The sequence below is a fragment of the Electrona antarctica genome, assembly GCF_951216825.1.
Source record: "Electrona antarctica genome assembly, chromosome: 10".
Classification (NCBI taxonomy): Eukaryota; Metazoa; Chordata; class Actinopteri; order Myctophiformes; family Myctophidae; genus Electrona; species Electrona antarctica.
In genome coordinates, this window is record NC_136791.1 from 18,162,530 (window position 1) to 18,185,927 (window position 23,398).

The 23,398-nt window shown below is 42.9% G+C and overlaps 1 protein-coding gene across 1 annotated transcript; it reads right to left on the reverse strand.

The window, feature by feature from the left end:
- Nucleotides 1–3,871: 3,871 nt before the first annotated feature.
- Nucleotides 3,872–22,724, reverse strand: bfsp1 (beaded filament structural protein 1; the record flags this gene model as incomplete). Its single annotated transcript, XM_079513262.1, has 12 exons — nucleotides 3,872–4,846; nucleotides 5,236–5,704; nucleotides 5,970–6,178; nucleotides 6,599–6,690; nucleotides 8,288–8,320; nucleotides 9,022–9,209; nucleotides 12,503–12,616; nucleotides 13,954–14,046; nucleotides 14,540–14,635; nucleotides 16,365–16,425; nucleotides 19,632–19,873; nucleotides 22,593–22,724. 12 exons carry the CDS (start codon nucleotides 22,722–22,724, stop codon nucleotides 4,575–4,577), a joined length of 2,001 nt encoding a protein of 666 aa, XP_079369388.1. The 3' UTR covers nucleotides 3,872–4,574.
- Nucleotides 22,725–23,398: the final 674 nt, after the last annotated feature.

The following is a 23,398-nucleotide window of genomic DNA, read 5'->3' on the forward strand; positions in this document are numbered from 1 at the left end:
CCTCTCCTCTCCTCTCCTCTCCTCTCCTCTCCTCTCCTCTCCTCTCCTCTCCTCTCCTCTCCTCTCCTCTCCTCTTCTCTTCTCTTCTCTTCTCTTCTCCTCTCCTCTCCTCTCCTCTCCTCTCCTCTCAGCACTCGTTTCTTGGGCTCTGTGCATGACTTGTAGTTCCCTTTTCCAGTAGGGGGACAGCGCATTAGTCTGACATAGGGTAACATGGCCGGTTAAGACTTACCCTGTGGCTTCCGCGTGCGGTCAATGGTTAGGGTTAGTAATGTTGGAATAACGAGCCGTCGGACTAATGACACGGACCCTTCCAGAAGGTGGCATTCCAGTTTCCTGTTCCGGGGCCGTTTCTCATAGCTTCATTTAATTAGCTCAGCTGCAAATTTGAAACGGAAATAACTTTGTAAATGAACCATCTTAGTTTATAACCACCTTGTGGAAAAGGGAACTACAGTCATGAACGAAACCAATTCCCATTCAGCTCTCCTTTTCTCTCCCCTCGTCCAACCATTTGTCGACCCCCTTCCTCCCTCCTCTTGTTCCGGTTTCAGTTAGCCTCCTACTCCCTCCACCTGCAGTGAATGTTTCTTGTAATCCGATCATGGTAAAAGTGTAACCTTCAAATAATGTTCTAGATAGAGAAGACAAATGTCTGTCTGTCTTTCTTTCTTTCTTTCTTTCTTTCTCTTTCTTTCTTTCTTTCTTTCTTTCTTTCTTTCTTTCTTTCCATCCATTTTTACACTCTACTAAATTGTACATAGAACCAGAATATAATCCACACTCTATCATGCTTTTCCTGCCCTGCACCTGTTTAGCCGACTGTTGTACAGTTTGTGACTGTAAATGATTTCTTCTGTGTCATTCTACTTAAAGTTTAATATCTCGCAAAACAGAGCAGTGATACTTGTTTCTGTTTATATTTTTGTGACATGCACCGTTTATAAAAGACAAAATGGAAAGGAATGTGACATTCATTTTGCAGCCTATATGTAGTCCTATCAAGAGCATATTTCATAATCTTTGGCGTATACAATATAATAAATCTATTCAGCTATTTGTTAAAGCACTCGAGTGATTTGCACCTGTTTGAAAAGATGGGCTAAAGGTTGAATGGGAATAGAGAGAGAGAGAGAGAGAGAGGATGTTATTGTGGTCTGAGTTATCGGTTTAGAAGAACATTAGCAAATGTAAGTCGACATCCATCACAGCTTACATCTTAACAGACAGACCACACGCTCCTCATGAATCGTGGGGACCAGAGTTCAAAACCATAATCTTTTGTGCGTGTGTGTGTGTGCGTGTGCACGTGTGCGTGCGTGCCCTGCTAGTGTTTTATAAAAGAAAAACTAACACAAAACTTGTGTTCTACTTTAAAGATGGAGTGCTGTGATTTATTTCCACCCTAAAACATGATCATCAGGTCTTATTGTTATATAAAGAGGTATAAATTTTTTCAAAAACGTGTACAGTATTTGTTAAAATGTTGTTTTTATGTGGGCACGCCCACCAGTTCATTAAGTATGCCTGGTGGGTGGTGATGGGTGGTGATCCACCTGAACTGAAGCTGCACCCACAGCTGTAGTTTTATGATAAAGGGGGAGGGGTTAAGGGAGGGGCTGATAGTGTGATGTCACTATTACTGTTTATTTCATTGGCCCGTTTGACTGTCAAGGGTTCAGCCTCCAGGAAGAAACCCTAAATACAAAGGTAATACACCATTGCACATAAAAACGACTCCAGGGTGTCTACTGTCACCTCATAGATACATGAAAAACTGTAAAAATACAAAAATTGTGGCACAAATTGTGAACTCTCCATTGGAATTAGAACCGCAGACTCAATTCCCAATCTTCTGCCGTACTCTGAAGACTCAGCTGTTTAGACTTATCTCTTCAGACTTACCTCTTCAAACTCAGCAAGTAGCACTTGCCGTAGCACTTATGCAAAGGCTAAAAATGTAATTTAGATTTTACAGATGCAAGGTCATTGAGCTGCCATCCTATTGTGTTTACCGTTTCAATGTACAGATTATTAATTGTCTTTGGATATTCTACTGTTAGACTGATGATAGGTTCTTGGTTTACTCATGATCCTAGATGACTATTTCTTAGCCGCAATTTGCAACTCTAGATTTTTTTATAATTGGATGAATCTAGAGTTGCAATACCCTCCATTGACTCCCCACTCATCATTTTGCGTTTGCGATCTGCTTGTCTTAAACGACGTTAAACTCACCAACATTGCAGCTGTAGTCCAAGCTTGAATTATTCTCTTTCAATCTGCAAAGCTTGTTTTTCATAAAAATCCCCCGTAGACATGTTATGAGCTACTTTCTGTCAAGAAGAAGAAATGTTGGAGTTTGGAAGCGCTCGTTTGTATTAAGGGGTCGCGCTGCTGCCTCCTGCATTATGTGCAAATGCGAATCAGATGCATGCAGGGACGTTCAGTGACTTACGACGAGCGCTTCCAAACTCCAGCACTTAGAAAAATAATCACTTGCACAGAATTTCTTGACAGAAAGTAGCTCATAACATGTCTACGGGGGATTTTTATGAAAAACAAGCTTTGCAGATTGAAAGAGAATAATTCAAGCTTGGACTACAGCTGCAATGTTGGTGAGTTTAACGTCGTTTAAGACAAGCAGATCGCAAACGCAAAATGATGAGTGGGAAGTCAATGGAGGGTATTGCAACTCTAGATTCATCCCATTGTAAAAAAATCTAGAGTTGCAAATTGCGGCTAACTATTTCTGTGCATTTGATGTTTGATGTGTTCTTACTGTAAGAACTGTTCTTACTGTAAATTGTTCTGGATTAAGAGCATCTGCTAGATGCCTAAATTGCAAATTGTTATACTACCTTTAATGTTTTTAGCTGGTTTTATATAGTGAAAACATGTTTTATATGGCTTCCCCTAATCCCCTATCTCCTCCAGTAACGTCTGCCACGCTACCCCCTTATCTGTCATGTTTTTCACTCCTCCGTCGAAACGGCTCTGTGCATCCTCCTCCTCCTCCTCCTCCTCTTCCCTCCTTCCTCCCTGGACAGGAGAGTGGATTACTCAGAGTGCAGACGACAGAGAGAGTGAGGCCCTTCAGGTCACAACACACACCTGATGAAGGATGGATGAGTACTCAGCCTGCCTGTCTGTCGCAGCACTCCACATAACACCTCTTCACCCGGGGGGGGGGGGGGGGGGGGGGGGGGGGGGCATGACGCACCCTGCGTCATGCAGACTGACCTGTCCAAGAGCCAGGGGAAATTACTATAAGGGTTGAAGCAGGTTAAAGCATCTGTGTAATTTTCGATTTTATAGCTATAATGAATAACATGGGGTGGGAACCGCAAGGTGATAAATGCTGTATGAAAAGCAATATTGTTGTGGGGCACAGTGGCGTAGTCTGTAGCGCTGTCACCTCACAGCTAGAAGGTCCTGGGTTTGATTCCCGCTGTGGGCGCTATAGCGGCGTGTTCTCTCCTCCGCGTCATCAGTGCCCATACCCTAGGTGGGGTTAGCAAAAGGGCATTTCTGTGTGGAGTTTGCATGTTCTCCCACGCGCTACGTCCAACTGGGGAAACGCCCCCCTGTCAGGTGAAAAGAAGCGGCTTGGACTCCTCATGCATTGGAGGAAACATGAGGTCAGTATGTTGCTCTCTCCGGGTTGGCAGAAGGAGTGTAGCGCCCAGGATTACATTAGACAATTGATACTGGGTGAAACAAATGGGTTACAAAGATCGTGGGATAAAAGAAAAAGAAAGCCATATTGTATGTGATGATGAAGCAGAACAAACTGAGGCATCACCAGATTTTTTATCTTTTTTTTATTGCTTTATTGATCAATACTATTTCAAGGCAAATTGATAACACAGCAAAACTGTGTGAAGGGGCTGGCAGTGGCATCCAAGGCAGAGTTGGAAGGGTGGCACAACTTTTCTTTTTTTCTTTTTATAGAATTTTTATAGTTTGTAGCATTTAATCATGGCATGTAGCTTCATTATCTTCCAGGTTTCCAGACAGTAAAGGTCCTATGGCATGAGCGTGAGTAGTACTTGAGGGCAGGAAACCGCCTTGAAAATAAAAAATAAATAAAATAAACAGAATCCCGGATGTGAAGTCCGGTGAAGTGCAAGCAAAAAAGGCGCGCTGGAAAAAACAGAGTAGGAATGTGCGTTTTGGTCGTTAATAATAAGCGTTGGCTGATCTGATCTCCGTCGCAGACCCGGCTGATCATCACCTAACAGCAGCATGTCAGTGTGCTTGTGTGCACTGCAGTGGTTCTCAAAGTGGGGCTCCAAGGGTCCTTGAGGGGGTCCCCCAGCTAAAATGGTCGCTAGTTAGGAACGGAATGGACCCTTATACGGGTCCATTTGGTTACTGTGATTGGTCCAAAGTTAGTGAGACATTTCCGCATTGGTACACTTTCAGAGTTATGGGGGTCCGTGGCCTTATATATAGCAAATTGGGGGTCCTTGTTTGAGAAGCACTGGTTTACTAACTATTGTGGTCAGTGGAGCCAGACCAGGGGTGGGGTTGAGGGGGTTTGGGGAGGGGTTCCGATCGTCGTTCAGGGCTTATTTTTTGCTGGTCTTCTCGATCATGGTCTCCACCACCATGGCGGTCTCCTCGTAACCCTTGACCCTGCGGTCCTTGGAGATCTTCTCCACGTGCTCGTGCACCTCCACCTTCTCATAGAAACAGTCCTTGTCCCTGTGTCCTCTGGCGGGATGGCAGGGGGAGGGCTCTCCACCGCTGTCGTCCCTGCTGGGGCCCGCAGGGGGACAAGAAGGACTCGGGCCGGGGCTGGGATCTTTAGGTTTCGATGGGGTGGGATCTCCGTTTTTACCTGTGGTGGGGAAATAATCATAACAATCATTGTGGTATTGAATAATTGAATGCGTTAATTATTAGATAGATGTCACCCTCTGCAAGGGAGCTGATCATCACCTGTTCTTCCCTGACAAACTCCTTACCGACAGCCGACTCACGCAAACCTATTTCAAACATGTCGACTGTGTGCGAGTCAGCTATAGAATTAAGCCCATGTAAGGATTGACCACCTGTGTACTTCTGCTAATATAAATATGTGGGGGGACAACTCTGTCTCTATGCTGTGATGACATCTACAATAAAGAATGAAGATTGAATCGTGACAAACTGCAGTCCTGCAGCTTCCTGAACTGTTTCACATAATTATAGCAACATGAAAAACTCCCATTTACATACCTTACATACCTTTACCTTTACCTCCTCCACCGCCTGCAGGGTCCTTTCCTTTGCCTCCCTTCTTTCCTCCCCCACCTCCGGGGTTGGGGTCCGGCATGGGCGCGGGCATGGGCGCGGGCATGGGCGCGGGCATGGGTGCGGGCATGGGATCCGGCATGGGCGCGGGCATGGGCTCCGGCATGGGCACGGGCATGGGCATGGGCTGGGGTGGAGGGGTGGGCGTGTCGAACCCGTACGGGTCATAGGGTGGCATCATGCCGCCGTTGCAGATGGTGACGTAGATGTGGCCCGCGGATGGCGTGGAGGTGTAGAAGCACGGGTGCAGGAAGCTGCTGTCGCCTGTCACCAGGACATAGCGGCCCTTGGTGTAGAAGTCGGCGATGGGCTCGGGCTTGTTCTTGTACTTGCGCATGCGGTCCCGCACGATGTTGCACAGCGTGTCGAAGGCCTTGCTGATCTGAGCACCGTCGGGCACGTCCTGTGAGGAATAAAGGTTATAATAGTTTGGGATTTTTCACTATAGGTTAGTTTTAGTTAGTTTTGACTTCTTTCCCCCTAATTGTTAATATTATCCTTTTTTTATATTATAGTTTTTTAGTATTTTAACCCCAATTTAGTTTTTTGTTATTGTGTTAGTTTTCTATTTAGATTGACTGACTGACTGACTGACTGACTGACTGACTGACTGACTGACTGATTGATTGATTGATTGAATACTCGATGGTTAACAGTCCCATTCCTACCTGGGGGGACAGGGCTCCAAGGGATCTGTGCTCGGTTCTGCTCACACTCTCCCCGTCGCCCTCGCCTCCTCCTGCTCCTCTGTCCTCATGGCTGCTGTCCAGCACGTCCCTGGGGCTGAGCTCCTTCTTCTTCTGGTGGACCTTCTTGGCCAGGATCTTCTGGCGAGGCTTGATGCTGGTGATGTCCTGGATGGCCTGCTGGGTGATGTCTGGGAACGCAAACCGTTCATTTTGACAAGCAAGTTTAGATTTTGTTTTACTCATAGTCATTGGCGATTCTATAGGCGGCGGCAAGGGAGGCAAATGATGGGCAATTGTAACTCAATTACAATGAGTCACGATGCGACTCATTGTGATCTTGTAGCATTAACATTTTATGGATTTGAAAACTTGGAAACGGGATATTCTGCATAATGAGTACATTTTGACACCTATACTTTGGTACTTTTAGGAAAGTACATTTTTAATTCTGGACTTCTATTTGTAACAGAGTATTCTTACATTGCAGTATTGCTACTTTTAAAGTAAAGAATGTGAAGAACTTTTTTTTCACCACTGCGTGCGTGCGTGCGTGCGTGCGTGCGTGTGTGCAGAGATTATAAATGTGAAGCAGCTGTGTGATGTCTCACCTCTTCCCCTGCTTGTGACAGTGGGTGTGTGAGTGTAGCGGTAATTGGTGGTGAACAGGGTGATGGGAGTTCCAATTATCGCTGAATTCAACCTGCGAGGAGAGGGAGAATACATTATAAAAAGAGGCTTACCTTTCAAGAACAGAAGGACAGCATATACTTACAGGTGACTTTCTATCTGGTGGTGGAACCCAAGTTCATCTGTTAACATTTTTTGCCACTAAAGGTTCTTTCAGACAGAGAGCGAGTGACGCAGGCGTTGAAAAAACAAAAGGTCGCCACAATCCAGGTGTAGTCACCCGTGGGGCGTGTGCACGAAACGAGCACGTGCGCACGACAATTTCAAGGACCACGCCCATGACATCGCCCCGCCACTTCTCCGTGCGTCCAAAATAAGCACATGACTTTCATTGAAAATAAATTACTAGGCGAGTCAGAAAAGGCCTTAAAACCTGTCATGGTCACGGCCGCCTCCCTGTTTGCCGATGATTTTCCTCTGCCTCTCCCATGTCTTGCTCCTCTGAGCCTGCTGGGTGATGAGCTCCAGTGACTATTACCCTGTCCTTGTGTTTGCTCAGTGCTGGATCTTAAGTTAGTGTCTGCTTCTATGGTCGGTGTACATGTAGGCCTATATAATTCTGTTATTCTATGTCATTTACCAAGTAAAGTCACGTTTATATGATCTTCTTCTCCTGCCTTTGTTTGAGTTCCTGCACTTGGGTTCTAACACCAGTTCCTGACAAAAGGAAAATGTTTTGAAGTAATGTAAAGTATAATTGATTTGAACTTGCATGAACATGAACAGCCTAATATTTCTTTCCACCATTGCTATAAATTGCTACAAAATCTGTGGAAAGCCAGTCGTTGTGGGCATTTAAACAAGAAGTTGAAGGGTACATTTTGGTCTGATAATGATGCACTGTGCAATTTCAAATGATCAATACTTTACATTACTTAGATACCTCTATTGAGATTTTTTAAATACATTGTCAATTTAATTGGCAATTTCTTGTTTAATTCAATTGCCCACTCTTCCTGCAACCATAATGGCAGTGCTGATGTCAAAAGATTATATATAATGTCAAGCAGCGCCATCCTGTGGATGATGCAGTGCAGAGTTTTCATTTTTAAAAACTGTGTGTCTGACTGTAGTCACTGACAGGGATGAATTTTGTTTTGAGTGGTGCAACCACTGCTACAACCAGCAATGTCCCTATGTCCCAACCTATGTCCTAACTCCTAACCTATGTCCCGATGTTACCAATAGGTGCTGTTGCACCACTCGCTTCAGACTGGTCTGATTCTTTTTTAAGCCGCTGTATTTTAGACTAGTCCACATTTATTTATGTATTTCCAGTATTAACTGTCTTAGAAGTCAAACACTTAAATCAATCTCAGACATAGATATTACCCTCTGTTTAAAGTAAGTAAAACAGTAAGTATGGCTCAATATTATGCTCTCATGCTTGTATTCCTTGCTCCATTTCATGGTCTTGATAAGTAACCTACTGGTGAGTATGGGATAACATTCGAGAGTGTGTGTGTGTGTGTGTGTGTGTGTGTGTGTGTGTGTGTGTGTGTGTGTGTGTGTGTGTGTGTGTGTGTGTGTGTGTGTGTGTGTGTGTGTGTGTGTGTGTGTGTGTGTGTGTGTGTGTGTGTGTGTGTGTGTGTGTGTGTGTGTAGGCCTACCTGTTGTCCTCGTTCTCGATGATCCTCTTGTACCTGAAATTTACAATTTAGAAGTTATCCACAACACACGACTTACAATAAGCATGATAATCACATACGGTAGCCTACATAGAATGCAGAGAGACAGTGTGGTGCCTCAGTATATCTAAACGTCTAACAGCTACAGTATAGCATCTACATTTAATTCTTAACATTGTGGGCGAAGATACAAGTAACAAAAACATGTCTGCCACTGCCAGGCAGTGTTAATTTTGATGACAAACTGTGGGGAAACATGTTTGTCAACTACCTTTTTCACTGATCAAAACTAAATAAAAACGCTATGATGACTAAGACATAATTATCAACAAATTATCAAGACAATTTCATCAACAAATTAAAAACTAGACTAAAATGTTAAGGAGAGACTAGTGTAGAAGAGATCCAGTAGAAGTAATCTTATGTTTGGTTGTGCTCAGGTGTTTCGCTCATAAAATAGCCAAGCTACTGTGAGCTTGTAGATCAGCTATTTTCAGCACACAACCAAGTGTACAATCAGCCATTAGGACACCGTCAAGGCCTGTCACGATACTTTCTAGCCGACGAAACTAACCATAAGTTGAAATTGAATCGAAAGCGTATTATATTCAACTAAAACTAGACTGAAACTAAAACTTTTTCAGATGACAAAAATATGACTAAAACTAAATCAAAAACATCACTGCTGCTATCTCGGGTAGTTGCTATAGCCTCACCTGTCCAGCTCGTTCTCCAGGGAGGTCTGGTACATGGCCAGGTGTCTGCACTCGTTAGTGATCCTCTCCAGCGTCCGCTCGGCCTCCTCGATCTCCCGGCGCAGCGACTCGATCTGCTCGGTGTACCCCTGGATCTCGTTGTCGTAGCCGCCCTGCGTGCTCTTGATGGTCTGCTCCATCCCTGTGGTCTGTGGAAGAGAATGGAGAGTCAGTGTGCACATGGGTCACCCCCCCCACACCCCCCCGCATCTACACTGAGTGGCAAAACATTTAATTTTGGAAGCGCTCGTTGGAAATCACTCAGCGGTCCTGCGTACCACCATAGACATATATACATAGACGCCCCTTCCGGCTCTGAGGCGTGTGTCAAAATTGAAGGCACTATTTTCCCGACATTCCTTGCGACAAATAGCGGAAGCAAAGCGGAAGCTTGTCAAGCTTCCGCGTGCGTAACATAAGTCCCGGAAAAGACGCGCTGTGATTGGCCAGTAGTCACTTGAGTGACAGCGAGAGACATGGAGGATTCACATGAGTGACGTCACTCGGGCAGCGACGCAGTCGCTTTCAGCAAATGCCTTCAGCACTTCTAAATAAGAAAGCTGCGGAGAACTGTTGCTTTGTGTTCACTCTTTTAATGTTTTCTGTTAGTAATCTAATCCCCCCTGGCTCTGATGTTGTATTGTTAATAACTTTGTTGTTTGTGTTTGTTTGTTTGTCTTGTTTTGTAATGTATATTGTCATGACTGTTATAAAGATTTGTTTAAAAAAAAGAAAAGCCTTCAGCACTGCACTTCCGCCTTCATTGGGATACACGTCGCTCCAATGAACTGCAGCGGCAAATGAGGCGTCTATGTATATATGTCTATGCGTACCACCACCTGTCTCTAAATTATACATGATGCAGGAGGCAGCAGTGCTTCCAAACTCAGAAACACAAAAATAATCACTTGCACTCATGACATCATGTCTATGGTGGGTTTTTAATTCAACAAAAAACTTTGCAGATAAAATAGGATAATTCAAGCTTTCCGTTCTCACTGCGATATGGTGACTTTAACATTGTTTAATACAATCAGACAGGCCTTTTCGGTTTGGATGTATGGGCAGTCAAGGCCAGAAAATAGTTTTATTTTGCCACTCAGTAGGCGTTCCCGCATAACTTCCGGGTATGATGATGATGTCACGCACATAGCCGTTATAGCATACTTTGTAGAAAAAATAGAGAATGGGGTGCATCTGTTTGGCTGGAGTAGAAATCTCCAACAAGGTGCTCTTTGGTACAACTGGGTGACAGAATTGATGTAAAAAGGATGAGACCAAGGCACTCTTGTGGAAAAGTTCAAAAGCCTTTAATAAAGTGGCTAATGCTTTAGTGTAGGTGCAGCTATAAGACAAAATGTATCATATATATATATAAACAGTGGTGAAAAGTAACTAAGTACATTTACTTAAGTAATTAAATGTACAATTTTGTACTTCTACTCCACTATATTTTGGATCGAAACATTGTACTTTTTACTCCAATACATGCATTTGAAAACTTTAGTTACTAGTTACTTTGTAGCCTATTGATTAGCCCTATATACATTTGGGCCATTTGGGGCGGGGGGCACCCACTGCCGTTATAGGAACCTTCCGCCACTGGTATAGCATCTAAATGTAATTCTTAACATTGTGGCGAAGATACAAGTAACAAAAATATGTCTGTCAGGCAGTGTTAATTTTGATGACTAAAACTGTGGGGAAACATGTTTGTCAACTACCTTTTTCACTGGAAATGCATTGGGGCAAGCTGTGTCACACCCTTTGTATACAGCAAGCATGCATCAATCTGTTCTAAAGGTCTGAGTGAGGCCTAGAACATTTATTTCTATATTGCAAGTATTGGTACTTTTACTGAAGTAAAACCTAATACATTTTCCACCACTGTATATATTCACACAGATAAGCGTAGTGTAGCTATACTAGGGAATGCAGGCAGAGAAACAATACATGACAGCGAGCATGAGCAGAGTGCACAGCCAGATTTGGGCAGACAGCTGAGGTATGTCTTTAGTGAAAACCTGTAGGAAGACAAAACAAATGTCCCACGTCATAAAAAAACACGTCATCTTAGGGAATGCATTATGATTACGTCACTGTATTGTCTATTTGTCTTACGGTACATGTGCACTACATCAATTTGAGCAGTGGTTCTCAACCTGTGGTCGGGACCCTTTTTGGGGGGACTTTTTTTAAGGACTTTTAAGACCTTACTGCCTCAAAAAGAAAGAAAAAGAAAGAAAGACAAACTATACTATATAAGAAAAAGAAATAAAAAAGCAGGTGCACTTCCCCTGGAAACTGCCCTTTGTTTAAGGTTAATGTTCCAAGTTTAGTTTCCCTATACAGTATGTGCTGTGAGTCATGAGAATGCTGTGGCTGCCATCTGGTGGCACCACTGTGCCACGAATCATTCACGGGATGTACACTCATCAGCCACTTTAATTTATTACTATTAGACTATTTATTGTCTATCCTCTGTTTCCTGTTCTTAGCCGACACCAGTGGCACCTGGTGTAGTGTTACGAGCAGAGCCGGATTTACCTTGCTGAGGGCCCCCGGGCTGGAGCAAATTTGAGGGCCCCCCTTGGGGCGCGCGGCATTGAATCGAAATTTGGATTTCACTTTACAATTTTAAAGGGGGGGGGGGGGGGGGGGGGGGGCGGGCTTCAGCCCACCCTAGCCCAACGGTAAGTCCGGCTCTGGTTACGAGTGGTGGGTTTCAGTTACTGTTGCCTTTCTATCAGCTCGAACCAGTCTGGCATGCTGGATTTCTACACCGATTGGGACCCTCAGTGTTAATGTTTGTGTAAAAATCTATAAATTTTTACACACACTGCATTACAGACCTATAAGGGTCCATTTTGGTTCCTAACTACCAATCATTTAGCTACATGGGAACCCGGGATTTAAAGTTCCCAAACTTTTCAGCTCAAGATCTAAAAGATATACAGTATGTATCAATTGATACTAGCAAAAATAGCAGATCTGCAATCCCATGGCGTAAAATGGAGCTTAAGTGGTCAAAATTGTATACTTGTTCCCTTCCTAGGAAGGTATAGTGGAGTCGAAAGTGCACTATTTGTCTTTGAAATGTGAAAATGTAAGTATCAAAAAATACAAATACAATACAATACATTTATATTTTTGTACAGATACGTGCCATTGATCTGCTATTTTCAAAAGATTCTTTTATAGGCCTACATTCCAAAACTTGAAATGGGCCATTTCTGCATGATGAGTATAGGCTACTTTTACTTTAGGTACTTTAAGTGCATTTTGATGCCAATACTTTTGCCCTTTTACTCAAGTACATGTTGAATTCCGGGCTTTCCCTTATAACAAGACTAAGAGTCTTTCTATTGTTGCAGTATGTACAGTATTGGTACTTCTACTTGGGTAAACCATTTGAGAATCCTCATCACCAGACAGCACCCACCTCGTTCTGCAGACGTTGCTTCTGCCCTTGCAGCTGACAGAGGGCGGTCTTGTACTCCTCCAGCTGACTCTGCAGCCCCGGCAGTCTCCTCTGGGCCAGCTGCTTCTCCTGTTCCTTCATAATAATAATAATACATTGTATTTGTTACGCACATTATATTTGAAGCCAAATTTGTGCTACATTGAAAAATAATACATACATTCTAGGGTTGTCCCAATCGGATCATGTGATCGGAAATCGGGGCTGATTATGTCATTTTTTAAAGGTGTAGTGAAATGGCTATTTTGGGCATTTTAGTTTCAGCCTCAGACGGCAGGATCTAAGTTTCTGAACCAATCAGAGCGTCGCATCCCTCCAGGCTATGGGCCCGTAGGTCCACGCGTATGCAGAGTGGTTTGTTTACAAAGTGACAGAGAGGCGGCAGAGAAGCCAGGGGATTATTTTAAACCTGTACACAACCTATATACATATTTTAGCGTGATGATTAAGTTGAAAACGAGTAATACAGTGTCTGGATGTCATCTTGAATTGGATCAAAAACAGAGGATTTCTGTAATCAGTAGCAGCTGTGTTTGGAGGACGTCTAGCAATGGGAATCAAATGGGTGAGCTTAATTTTTATCATTTTCATGTGTAAAATCATGAAGATTATGAGTTAGGCTCCGCTATATGGTCAGTACGCACGCACGCACGCACGCACGCACACACGTACACACGTACACACGTACACACACACACACACACACACACACACACACACACACACACAAACACACAAACAAACACGGACGAAACAGCTGTTAGGCTGGAGAAAGATACAGTGTTCCGGTGTGAGAAGGTAGAAGTGCGGACATCAGTCATCCAGTGACTGAGGGGGTCGATAAGTAATCTTGTCGGGATATCTCATTAAGTGTACTAAATGTTAAAACTTTCTTCAGGTGTCACTGGCCTACAGTCGTTTTGTCGGGACATTATTTTATTGTTGTGATCTTTGAAGCGAGGGATGAGATGCTTCGGACCATGGAGCAGGTGTGGGTTGTTTTTTATCAGAGGACACAAATTGTTCTGACAACTCTTGACCTACAGAATAGTCCAAGGTGTGTGTGCGTGCACACTTGTATTACTATACTTGTGAGGACCAAATGTGTCCACAAGTATAGTTGAATTATTTTCAGAAATAGACATTGTGAGAAGGACCATTTTCCTGGTCCTCACAAGACAAAGAGATTCAGCTTGAGGTTAGGGAGGGTTAGGATCAGGCATTTAGAGGTTAGGTTCAGGGGGTTAGGTGTTTTCGCTATTTTATACTAGACGCGTTTTGGAACTTGTAGATCTGCATTTGTCCCGGCTGTTGTTCGGCTATTTCCAATGCTGTCCTAAAAGGTTGAGGTCCTCACGAGTTTAGTAATGTGTGCATGCGTGAGTGTGTGGCGTGCGCGTGCGTGATCTTACATCGGAGATGCCCACAGACGAGTTGGGGAGCAGCGGCATGGTCTGGTTGATCTGGTGCAGGATGTTCACGTAGGTCTGGATCTCTGCAAGGTTCTTGTGGAGGGGGACAGGACAATCACATCATTCAGTGACAAGGTTCTTGTGGAGGGGGACGGACACGTCGGACAGGACAATCACATTATTCAGTGACGGCAGTGGGAGTCGACGAAAACATTACACACCTTCCCTAGCCTGGGGGACCCTGATGTGAACATATTGCACTGATTTACAGACCGGGAAAGCATCCGTGTCACTTTAGATTTTAACTAAAAAGTATACTTTGGCTATTCAAAAATAAAAGAATAGAGTTCATAGCACATCACTTCGTGCACTGCCACACTATGATCTTGTCTTGTCTATTTTAGAAAAAATGGGAATATGTGTGACAAATCATTGAATATATACATTTACAAACATATACAACATTTGTAACTCAAATCTTTGCTTCTGATTTGTATGGAACCTTGTGTGACACAATATATTGACCCCGGGCTGCCATGCTTCACTACGTCGGTACAGTGTGTTTTATGATGAACACATCCCTGACCTTCTTGTGTCTGTCTTTGGTGCCGTTGACGTCATCCTGCAGGAACTGAGACTCGATCTGACACTCCAGGTTTCTGAGCAGAGCGTTGTCAGCCTCCTGCCAGAGAGAGAGGGAGGGAGAGAGAGAGAGAGGAAGGGAAGAGAGAGAATCAGAATCAGCTTTATTGTCACATCACAGATTTATTTAAAGAGTGAGTGAAATGGGTTGTTTTTGTGCACAGTTCCCATCGAATCGTTTTTCCATAGAAAACGAAAGAGACCAATACCGGTCGAAACGTTGTATGTCCTGCCTGCTGTGATTGTGAATAAAATACGTGGAGCATTACAAAAGGCCTTTGCTTTTCTTCACTGTTACTATATACCATGGCCTTGAGTGAGTTATTGGTTTTAGCAAGTTATTATGTATATTGACATATACATGATAATAATATAATGTCTGCGATTTCTAAGAAAGTACTCCCCGACTGATACACATCATGCTATCTCCTATCCCCTACAGCTCCCGAATATTGATTCACCTTTTCAACTAGCTATTGTAAACTTCCTGCCCCCTTTGTCACGTAAAGTTTAATTCGACCATATAATAGGTGAAAGATTGTTTCCACACAAGCTGGCTTCCTCAAAATTAGCAACACACCAAAGCTGCCTGCAACCTAGGCGTCGCCGTCAGCGATACAGATAATCAAGCAATATTATGACAGTAACGCACACCCTCTTGTGTAATATTGCGATTATACAACACAACAGTTACCCTTAGAAAAAGCATGTAAACTCAATTTCATTATAACTAAGATATTCATTAAGAAAAAAAGAATATATATATTTTAATGACAGATGTAGCCACTATGACCGAAAATGTCCAATGCAAATGCCTAGCTTAGCTAGTAGCCACTGCCTGCGGGAACTGCCCAGCACAGCTGTTTTTGAGGGGCGCTATAGCCCCTCTGCCCAGCTTTCCAGGTTTGTGTGAACTGAGCAAAGTACATATTGAAGATAAATGAGAGGGCAGAAAAGTGAAGACGCCAAAAGTGATTGGCCGGAATGACTTTTGTGATGATTTGATTGGCTGAGCACAGAATGTGATGTATGATGACGTATGATGATAAGAGCGCCCCTCACTTCACACAAATGTGATTTTTTAACGTTTTGATTAGGCGTCCCATCATGCTCGTTTGAAGCACGGGTAGAGAGCTACTTCAACCGATCAGATTGCTTCCTCTGAACTACCTATTTAATTACAGTTTGCCAATTAACGCTCAAGCCTGAGACCTGAATGTTGCCCAGAGGACACGACTAGGGTTAAAAGAAACAATGAAAAACGAATTCAAAGCGAACACTTGAAATAATCGTTAGATCCACAGTGCTGTGGATCTGACGGCATTTCTATCAGTGAGTTGACAGTGCTGTGGATATGATAAAAAGAGAGAGGATCCGGGCGCTCAAAGTTAAAAACGAAGAAAGCCTTTATTGAATTAAAAAGGCAACTGCCAACACTGACTAACACGGTCTTCATCAGCGAAGCATTCTTTTTAACTTTGAGTGCCCGGATCCTCTCTCTTTTTATCTCTCTCTCTCTTGATCCCGTTTTTGATCTGTGTGAGCACCTTTTTATCATCACGTTTTGCTATCTCCGTTGAGCACCTGGTTAGTTCCTCTTTTTCTCTAATGTGGATATGATGTTTGTACTTTTGTATCTTATTCTACTGTCTGAATATGTGATGTGAATATGTGTCTGTTTTTAGAGCACTGAAACAAACTTCAATCAACTCTGTTGACATGGCAATAAAGTATTGAATGTTGATCTCACAATAAGTTGACGTCCATACCTTGTTGAGCTGATCCAGGGTTCCTCTCAGATGTTCCTGATACTCACATTCATTTCTGTATCTGAAACACAGAGTACCACAGATTAGAGTAGAGCCCTGCCGTAACAAGCACCTCACTGGCTACCCACTTTCTCATTACTGGAAGCATAGATAGTGTAAATTTCCATTCAGCATTCATGTGGATTCACATGAACACTTTCCATCGTGACTCATTCTTAGCATCTCCTGTAGGCGTGATTGTTTCTGACCAGACGTCCCACCCCAGCACGGCCCCCTTGTTAGGCTATAGTTGCGTCAAGACCCCGGTCTTGTTGCATCAAGACCCTATTATTGTTGCATCAAGCGCCCCCATCAGTGCTATACAGTAATTTTACAGTGGTTAAATGCAGGTCTATTCCACGATAGCTGTATCTGTGGTTTTCAAACATTTTCATGTCAAGGACCCCCATGCCCACATTGATATGTATTTGGCTGCATGACCCACATCTGAAAATATTTTGTGCCAGGGACATTTTCGGCTGATTCGCGTCTGGCTTATTAGCCAGGCCAGGCTACCCCCACTGCAGTCAGTATAACTATAGATATATACGTATTATAAATGTATAACTGTACTCTACCATGCAGATTTCTTTCAACTAAAACTAACTTCATCAAAATATGTTCCAGATTTCAGATTTCAACTCCTCATCATATAATACATATACTGTATAATACATCGCAACCAGTCAGGTCATCAAGATGTCCGTACACGGACAGAAATGTGTCCGTGGCAAAGACTTTAATTGTCTTGTCCGTGGCGGTAGTAGGAGTCCACTACTACTACTGGTTCTCAAGTGTCGTCTCAAGGACCACCATGGACCCATTTGGTTGGATACAAAATAACCTGTTATGGTCATTCAGACTTATATACAGTATTCAGTTTCACAAGACATAGTACTTGTAAGTTGTAACAAGTATTACGTTTATATTCAAGACGTGCTTCAGTTGTTTCAGCCGGAGGTCAATTCCCCATTCTATTAGTGAAGCCTAGGGGGCTGATCTCACCACCCCAAGAAATCGATTCTCCGGTTCAAGGCAACAAAGGGGAGGGGCGTTCTTATTATATGACTAAACTAAGGTTATATAATTGACATACTTGAATGTCAAAAAGGAGTGGTTTTACATGCCATTTACATGAGTACTGTAATTGGTTACTTGTCCACCACTGCAAGCAACCTGCAAGAAATGTAGTTACACATGCAGGCATGTGTTGTGCACTCATAATAATGTGCACCCTTAATACCTTAAAAGTTTTAAGGTATTAAGGGCGGGGGCTCAGCGGGGGCTCAAGGGGGGCTGTGTTCACAGCACGTGCTGTGAACACACTGAGAAGAGATGCATTAAGAGATTGTTTAAATGCATTTTATTGCTTTGCTGCTTCATGATTCTGTCATTTAATGTCATCTTAATTCTTCATTTTCTTGTAATTTATGATAATTGTTGTTGTTGTCTTTGGTATGAATGTGAATGTGTATATTGTATTGTCTCTTTAATTGCTATTTTATTTTTGTTTGTCAATTTTGGGATTGCACTGTAATTACTTTATTGTAGGCTACTGTGTTACCCCATGATGAATGCTCACTGCTGTGCTGAGGCAGAGACTAATGGGGATAAACAATAAACAGCATTTAATAGAGGAAGAAATGCAAATGGTCCCCGGTCCTTTCCATGCCAGACCCGAAGGCAGCATTCAACATTAGAATTAATTGCCTTTTCTGAAATCTCTCATGAACTTGAATGCAGCATTTTATTAGCATTTTATGCCCTCTGTGTAGAAAATCATGTCGTACATGACAACTCCAATAGTTTAGGCTTGATTGGTGTGGTGTCGCACACATAGATCAGCTATTTTCGGTCTAGAAATTCCCTCCCCTACCACTCTAACATTCTCTAGTCCATTGGTGCTCAATGTCCGGGGACCCCCAGACGTCCTTGGGGGGGTTCCAGGGGCCCCCCAGCAATATTTGTTCATACATTTGAAACCCCTTTTTCCATATTGTATACGCTGACTATTCAAAAATAGCAGATCTGCAAGCTTACAGGGGGGATCCTTTTCATAGAAGGATTTTCAGCAGGGGGTCAGCGCCAGCGGCCACATACATATCAATTTGCGAGTCCGTGACACAAAAGCGTTTGAAACCCCTCTAGTCTGCACGTCCCTGGCTGCAGTCACCACTTACAATACACAACAAACAAAATGCCAAAAAACATTTTGAAGCATGAACAGGGTGTTAGAAGGTGAATGAAGATAGATTCTTTAAAAACATCGAAGGAAGTGAGCTTGGTAGGTCATTCCAATGGGCTATATGCACAAAGAATGACTCTTCCTACTTCCAGGCCGCTTCCCCACTTCCTTCACAGTTGTCTCCACCAGGCCGAAGGCATGGGGAGAGTATGTTTTGCACTCCGTCGGCGTGTCCGTCCGTACCAGCTAATCTCTGTTATCATAATCCGGTCGATGCCAAACTTTGCACAGACACTCCCTGTATGCCAACAACGAACCTCTGCCCCAAATTTTCCAGAACGGCCTGTTATAGCGCCACCATGAGGCACATTTTCACCTATAACTGCACCGATCTGCGTGAAACGTTGCATGCACACTCCCTAGAGGCCAAGGAAAAAAACCTTTGACCTGCATTTTTCACATCTGCCTTTTATAGCCACCAGGAGGCCAACTTTTGTAAAACACATTTTTTGATATTACTCCTCCAGATTCTGTCCAAAAATCCCGCAAATCATTAGACAGTATGTCAGTCATGTGCTCAAGACAGATATGTCCCATATTCCATCCTAACATTGGCTTCCAAAGTTGCAGGATTGGCCCATTATGAACAAAAAAGCCTAAAATCATGAACGCAGCGTGCAATTTACGTGACATTTTTCACACACTTTCCTAATAGGCTGAGGAAAAAATCCCACCCTTTTCACATTGGCCTGTTATAGTGCCACCAACAGGTGTATTTTTGTAAAACACATTTTTGGAACAAAATGCCTCAAATCATCCAATTGCCATCAACAGTGTAAGAAGAAATGGCACCCTCTTCACATTGGGCTATTAAAGCGCCACCAGGAGGCCACAATAACGTGACCTGGAATGGTCACTTTTTCTAGTTATGGCTCTGTTCCATTTAGTGTGCAGTGGTTCTCAAACTTTTTTTTATTTCAAGGACCTCCATAACTCTGAGAGTGTACAAATGGAACCAAATGGACGGAGCTTCATAAACTTACTTGCTGGTGAACTCGTCCAGCATGCGGCAGGCCTCCTTCAGCTCGCGCTCCAGCTTGGCGTGGTCAGTGTTGAGCTCACGGATGCGCTGGCGGTTGCCGGTGATCTGCTCTGTGAAGGCCTCCTCCAGGCCGCTGGCCTCCTCCATGCGCTGCAGCGTCTCCAGCTGCTTGCGGAACACGGCGTTGCGCTGCTCCAGCACGCGCGCCCTGTTGATGTAGCGGGCGAAGCGACTGTTGAGCTCCTGCGGGCATAGGGAGGGATGGGGGGAGGGATGGGGGACGATAATCGTTATCGTTTATTGCGAAAATAAATAAATAGGGCTGGGACTTTAACTGATTAATTTTGTTAAATGAATATAAGATTAATAGATTAATATAATATAATAAATTAATAGAAGAATAGTGCGATTAAAAAACATTACGCATTTTAATCGCGACGTTTTTCACCGAGTTTCAGGCGTAGCGATCGTACCGGTGCACCAACCAACAAACTACAAATCCCAGTGCACGCAATGGGAGAAGAGGCCGATCAGACCGCTTTGCTTAGCCCAGTGGATGGGAAATCGAAATCGGTTATAATTTAAAAAATAAATAGCTTCTCAGGTCAAATATTGACATGCAATTAAACATGCGATTAATTTAGATTAATTCATTACAAAGCTTCTAATTAATGTGATAATGTTTTTTTAATCGACTCCCAGTCCTATAAATAAATAAAAACAAAACCGCTCACAATAATCATATTGCAGCTTCTTCTTCTTCTTTTCGTGTCTTTGAAGCATGTGGTTAGATGACAGTTTCCCATTTCTTTACACAGTCTTTTGCATTATTGTTGTACTCTGCGAGATCTTTTAAGCTGCACGGGTTGGGTAGTAGAGGGCAGACAAGGCAGTGCTGCATCGTATGGTGACGCTGGGATCAAGGTAGAAGCGTTCACGTCGCGATCCCTGTCAAGTAATACCTATTGCTATTACTTGCGAATTCTACCAAACACTTTAAAGCCGAGCCGAAAGACAAGCCTGTCCAAAAGCTCAATGAATGCCAGTAGCCCATATTGCAGCTGATCATGTTTCATGTATCATGTATCATGTATCATCATCATACACTTAAAGGGCATTAGCACGTTGGTAGAGGTTTGGGTTGCGTACAGTAGTTACCTTGCCATGATGTAATTCCAAAGGTGGACAATACATCTAAAATAATTGCTCCATTGATTAGAAATTCATCATTAAAAATATGCTCCTCATTGACTTTCATTGTATGATCAACCAGCTCTCAAAGTCAATCTTTTAGCACATGAACAAATACAAACAAAGTTGATTCAGGCAATATAACAAAACCCAGTCCTGCTTTTCATTTTAATCAAAATGTCAACTTCCTGTTGTTTTTGCTATTTTTATTAAGAAGATCTGAATCTTCAAATAGTAAATAATTTACTTTAGACTATTGCAGTGGTCCATTTTTTTATTTGAATCCTGAAATGTTTTGGACATACTGTATATTGGGGTTTCCACCTGACGATATGATATGGATGATTGATAAGACACCCTTTTCGAAGAATAAAACATAAAAACTACAACAGTTTGATCAACTAAAAGAGCAACTAAAAGAGTGACTTTGAGAGCTGTTTCACAGAAAATAGTAAAAGTCACTGAGGAACATAATTTGAATGATGAATGTCTAATCAATGGAGCATTTATTTAGATTTCTTGTCCACATTTGGAGTTACATCATGCTAAGGCAACTACACAACCCAAACCTCTACCAACGTGTTCTTGCCCTTCTACATAGTTTATTGTTGTGCTGTGGACGCAACCTTAACATTAAAATAGGCGTTCTACATCGACACCTTGTGAGCTTGTAGATCGGCTATTTGAATTTAAAGAATGCCAAAAATGTTTAGGCATCGAGGGTAAGGGCAAGATACAGTGACAGAAAAACACTGCAAGAAGTGGGGACCAAATTGTTATGATGTTTTTATTATATTTTATATTTATAGTGGTCATTGTGCATGGCCATTTAGAACTGTGTTGGCTCTGCACTCTCTCTCTCTCTCTCTCTCTCTCTCTCTCTCTCTCTCTCTCTCTAAAAAAAAAATGTTTTTGGAGTTAAAGGAGAATTCCATAATAGAAGGCTTTCTTACTTTTATTTGTAGTTGTTACGTCCCCACCTAAGAGGTCCAGGTGTTATTTTTGGCAAAAGCGCATTATTGGCTATTTCCCCTACCATAAGCCCTCATTGAATTGCATTTAATTGAATGGGGCTATGGGGTGTTGTGCTAATTCGCTTATTTCCATCGCTCAAAAATCTATTATTTTTTAATATATCCTCCCTTCATAATGTAAATAGTATCCCAAGCGGCACACTTTACTACTTATTTCGATGGAAATAAGCGAATTAGCACAAAAACCCAACCCCCATTGAGGGCTAGGGGAAATGGCCAATAATGCACTTTTGCACAAAATAACACCTGGACCTCTTTGGTGGGGACGTAACAACTACAAATAAAGGTAAGAAAGCCTTCTGGTATGGAATTCTCCTTTAATGTACCCCACAGAAAATGGATGCTGGGCTGCAAGTGGTCAATACAATAATGACATTTAAGAGTTTTAAGCATAATTATGTATGGATTATCCAGATAATTACCGTTAACCGCAATGATTTTCAGGCACAATAATCGTAACATAATGATGTATTGATTATCCAGATAATTACTGTTAACCGCAATTATTTTCAGGCACAATAATCGTAACATGAAAATGTCACCATTATACTTTTTTCTACTAATATTTACTTTTTCTTTTTCATTCTGTGTATCCATTGTTGTATTATTTATGTTGCCAAATTAACAGCATGTTTTACTGTTGTTAACTTATTTCAAATGTATGTTTTTTTTTTTTTTTTTTTTTTTTTAATAAATAAAATAAAATCAAGATAATATGGTCCCATAATGATCCCTACCTGCAGGCTCTCCCAGCCCTGGATGGCTGAGGCTCCGGCGGAGGATTCCGCGCCCTCTGCATCCTCATCGCGGTAATCGGAGTGCTCGTATTTCTCCTTGCGCACCTCGCGCAGGTAGCTGGTCTTAAACATGGCCCTGTTCCGTCTCTCTCCCCCCTGCTCGACCTGGGTTGGTGGTATCTCCCCGGAGTGGCACGGTCCCCCTTCAAGCGCCTTTAGTGTGTGAAACTCGGGTGCTCACCCGTGGCTGTCTCATACTAGACTAAACGATGGCCGACACTAGCTGCCGGCGAAATAGCGCCCGAAAACCTCCCCCCCCTCCACTGGCCATGACCAGAGCTCACGCCCGCGTGCCTGGGGCCTTCCAGAGTTTGTTGACTGCCCTTTGTGACACGAGATCACAAAAGCCCTGGTCGAATGATGACCCAAGCAGAAAGATCAAAACAAACAAACGCTGTGGCCTAGAGAAAACAATGCTGTGTCACATTTGGGCCATTAGAGCACGCCCGTTTGGTTTCAATCAGGGATACTTTTTCTCGATCTCTGTTTTGATCAGTGAAATTTGGACGGCATGGTACATTATGCCCACATGACAGCCGAGGGAGTTGCACGCAGTGCACTTTCCATGGAGTGCAGACAATTACTTGTGAGCCAGAAGCTACCCGTGGTGGAACATCATTCCCCACTGAGCCAAAAAACAAACAAGCTTTCATGGGCTAGATGAACTGATGAACACCTGTAGAGTCAGTGGTGTGATAGCAGTCACATTGGGTGGATGGATGGATGGATGGATAGTACAGAGCCTT